The 4,080-nt window shown below is 39.3% G+C and overlaps 1 protein-coding gene across 1 annotated transcript in view; it reads right to left on the bottom strand.

Annotated features, from left to right (window-relative positions):
* LOC137649989 (uncharacterized) overlaps window positions 1-3,301 on the bottom strand; it is a 48,985-nt gene extending 45,684 nt beyond the window's left edge. Inside the window, exon 1 of the mRNA XM_068382990.1 lies at window positions 2,879-3,301. Coding sequence (XP_068239091.1) covers window positions 2,879-3,286 — 408 coding nt within the window. The 5' untranslated portion in view covers window positions 3,287-3,301. The remainder of the gene's footprint in view (window positions 1-2,878) is intronic.
* Between the last annotated feature and the right edge of the window lie 779 nt (window positions 3,302-4,080).

Raw genomic sequence — 4,080 nt, 5'->3', positions numbered from 1 at the left:
TTACTACGGGAACATAACATCGTTGGTACATTACTGCAGGAATCTTAACATCATTGATACGTTACTACGAGAAACATAACAGGGTTGGTACGTTACCACGGGAATCTTGACATTGGTACATTACTACGGGAAACATAACATCGTTGGTACGTTATTACGAGAGTCTTAACATCATTGATTTGTTACTATGAGAAACATAACATAGTTGTTACGTTACTGTTGGAATCTTTACCTCATTGATATGTTACTATGGAAACATAACACGTTAGTACGTTACTACGGGAATCTCAACATCATTGGTACGTTACTACGGGAATCTCAGCATCGTTGGTACGTTACTACGGGGAACATAGCATCGTTTGGTACGTTACTACGGGAATCTCAGCATCGTTGGTACGTTACTACGGGGAACATAGCATCGTTTGGTACGTTACTACGGGAATCTCAGCATCGTTGGTACGTTACTACGGGGAACATAGCATCGTTGGTACGTTACTACGGGAATCTCAGCATCGTTGGTACGTTACTACGGGGAACATAGCATCGTTGGTACGTTACTACGGGAATCTCAGCATCGTTGGTACGTTACTACGGGGAACATAGCATCGTTGGTACGTTACTACGGGAATCTCAGCATCGTTGGTACGTTACTACGGGGAACATAGCATCGTTGGTACGTTACTACGGGAATCTCAGCATCGTTGGTACGTTACTACGGGGAACATAGCATCGTTGGTACGTTACTACGGGGAACATAGCATCGTTGGTACGTTACTACGGGGAACATAGCATCGTTGGTACGTTACTACGGGGAACATAGCATCGTTGGTACGTTACTACGGGGAACATAGCATCGTTGGTACGTTACTACGGGGAACATAGCATCGTTGGTACGTTACTACGGGAATCTCAGCATCGTTTGGTACGTTACTACGGGGAACATAGCATCGTTGGTACGTTACTACGGGAATCTCAGCATCGTTGGTACGTTACTACGGGGAACATAGCATCGTTGGTACGTTACTACGGGGAACATAGCATCGTTGGTACGTTACTACGGGGAACATAGCATCGTTGGTACGTTACTACGGGGAACATAGCATCGTTGGTACGTTACTACGGGGAACATAGCATCGTTGGTACGTTACTACGGGGAACATAGCATCGTTGGTACGTTTACTACGGGAATCTCAGCATCGTTGGTACGTTACTACGGGGAACATAGCATCGTTGGTACGTTACTACGGGAATCTCAGCATCGTTGGTACGTTACTACGGGGAACATAGCATCGTTGGTACGTTACTACGGGAATCTCAGCATCATTGGTACGTTACTACGGGAAACATAGCATCGTTGGTACGTTTACTACGGGAATCTCAACATCATTGGTACTTTACTACTGGAAACAACATTGTTGGTATGTTACTACGGGAATCTTAACATCAATGATATGTTACAACGGGAAACATTGTTGGTACGTTACAATGGGAACTACGACAATTTCAACGACTTTGACGACTTCGACGATGACAACGATTAAATTTGATGATGGTGTCGACGACAACTTCTATGATTTGGCATACGACAGCGTCGTTAGTCTTCAAAGTCGTCGAAATTGTCGCAGTTTTCGTGGTCTTAACATCATTGACATGTTACTACGGGAAACATAACATTGTTGGTACGTTACTGTGGAAATCTTAACATCATTGATACGTTACTAGGGGAAACATAACATTGTTGGTACGTTACTATGAGAAACTTAACATCGTTGTTACGCTATTACGGGAACATAACATCGTTGGTACATTACTACTGGAATCTTAACATCCTTGATACTTAACTATGGGAAACTTAACATAGTTGTTACGTTATTACGTCATTACGGGAAGAATAATATTGTTGGTACGTTACTACGGGAATCTTAACATAGTTGGCATGTTACTACGGAAATCTTAACATAATTGATACGCTGTTACGGGGATATTATATATATTTTTTTTCTTGTAATTTCCTTAACATTCTAGGAACGTTACAACAGGTATTTTACCTACTTTCATATGGTATCGAGATGATTCTAATATTCTCGACAAGTTAATAAAGTGATTACAGAATTCTTGAATATGTAATTCAGGTTTTTTTTTTTTTTTTTTTTTTTTTTTTTTAGAAAACTTGGATATGTTAATTATAAGGGAAATCTTAACATTTTAGATTTGTTCTCAAGATAATCTAAACATTTCGGATATTTTGTTATGGGAAATCTAACATAATTATTTATTTATTTTTCTTTTTTTTTTCTTTTTTCTTTTTTTTGTGGCGTTCTATCACATTAGATACGTAGTTTTGGGAAATTTAACATTCTGGATGAGTGGTTGAGGAGATTTTAACATTCATTTTAGATACGTGGTGTAGAGGATATGCAGATGTCAACATAGTTTTTCACAGACAGGATAGGTGTTTACGAGAGAGAGAGAGAGAGAGAGAGAGAGAGAGAGAGATAACTATATATATATATATATATATTACGTATGTATACATATACATACATACATATATATATAATATATATATGTATATATATATATATATATAGAGAGAGAGAGAGAGAGAGAGAGAGAGAGAGAGAATTATATTATTCGAAAGTTTACCCCTTTATGTGTATAGCTCATGCAATAACATATCTAAGCACGTTCATGATAAGATAAAGAAAATAAATAAGATTAGATAGTGCATAGGAAAGAAAACTCCAACTAAACAAATAAAGTTGATATGTCACATCTGAAAGGGGTAGGAAACGTGTGAGGGATACAGGGTACAGGGTACAAGATCTATCTGTACAATTCTGAACTCATTTACACAATTGGCCAAATACCCACTCACCTGTTCAACATTCAGATCAATGTTCTCCCAGCGCAGCCACACTCTCGAAAATCCTTGTTGTGTGTGCAGTTCATACTGTAATATCAGTCCTATAAGAACAGCCACGACACCAATGAATAAACTGTACACGGCACAACTCGTTTTAACGAATCCCTTATCTAACACTTCTAATTCATCACTGGTATCAGCCTCCTTGCTCTTCACCAATTTCACAAATTCTCTCTGTTGCAGAAGAGCTGATCGTTTTTGGACGATCTGTTGGTAAGCAGGAAGCTTAGCCAGCAATGCCGGATTAATCCCACGCTTTTCGAGGCTCGCCAAGAGCTCAGCAACAGGCTCCCCTTTCGAACACATCTCGACAACAACTGACTGGCTCTGCTCTGCTCGGCGCCCCCAGACTTTCAACATCGGTGACCCAAACCACCAACACTTGCCATGTTTAGCGAAAGACGCTAGGTGGGTACTTCCCTGGGTGGTGTTGCAGGAGATACGTCCGAGATGGGTGGAAGGGTGGTGTTAGGCCAATCAAGGTGGCTCGTTGTAAAAGCGGTTTCGTTCCTTTCTTGATACAGTTTTACGGGTGCCAACGGGTTGCTGAGGCAGGGCAGTGAGTGCAGAAATTCAAGAGGTACAAGATTTAGAAATAACAAGAATCTTTCACCTCAAGGAAAAATACTCAACTTCTCTGAAATGTATTTCGAGTTGTGTCTCCCTAAGACTGTGCTGGAACGGGGAAAAAAAATCTTTAAAAGATAAGCGATGAATATAAAATATCATGACAATTTATCTTATTTCATTCACAGTGACGTTATGAAAAGATAAGCGATGAATATAAAATATCATGATAATTTATCTTATTTGATTCACAGCGACGTTATAATCTTCTTAAACATCAATTATCAAAAAATATAAATGGAATTTCGAGTCTTAGAGAGTGGGCGGAAAGAATTTCTTTTATTTTTACCTATATATGTCATCATTATCATCCGTTACTACTCCACTACAGAACAAGGGCCTCAGACATGTACTTCCACTTGCGTCTGTTTATGGTCTTTCTATGCCAGTTAACACCCGCAAATTTTCTTAGTTTGTCAAGCCATCGTCTTTTCTTTCCCCTGCTTTTACAATCTCTAGGGACCCATTTTGTAATTCGGAATGTCCATCTATTTTTTGTCATTTTGACCTGCCCATGTCCATTTATA

Source organism: Palaemon carinicauda, chromosome 11, assembly GCF_036898095.1.
Source record: "Palaemon carinicauda isolate YSFRI2023 chromosome 11, ASM3689809v2, whole genome shotgun sequence".
In the NCBI taxonomy this organism is placed as follows: domain Eukaryota; kingdom Metazoa; phylum Arthropoda; class Malacostraca; order Decapoda; family Palaemonidae; genus Palaemon; species Palaemon carinicauda.
This window is presented reverse-complemented; position numbering and strand designations above follow the sequence as displayed.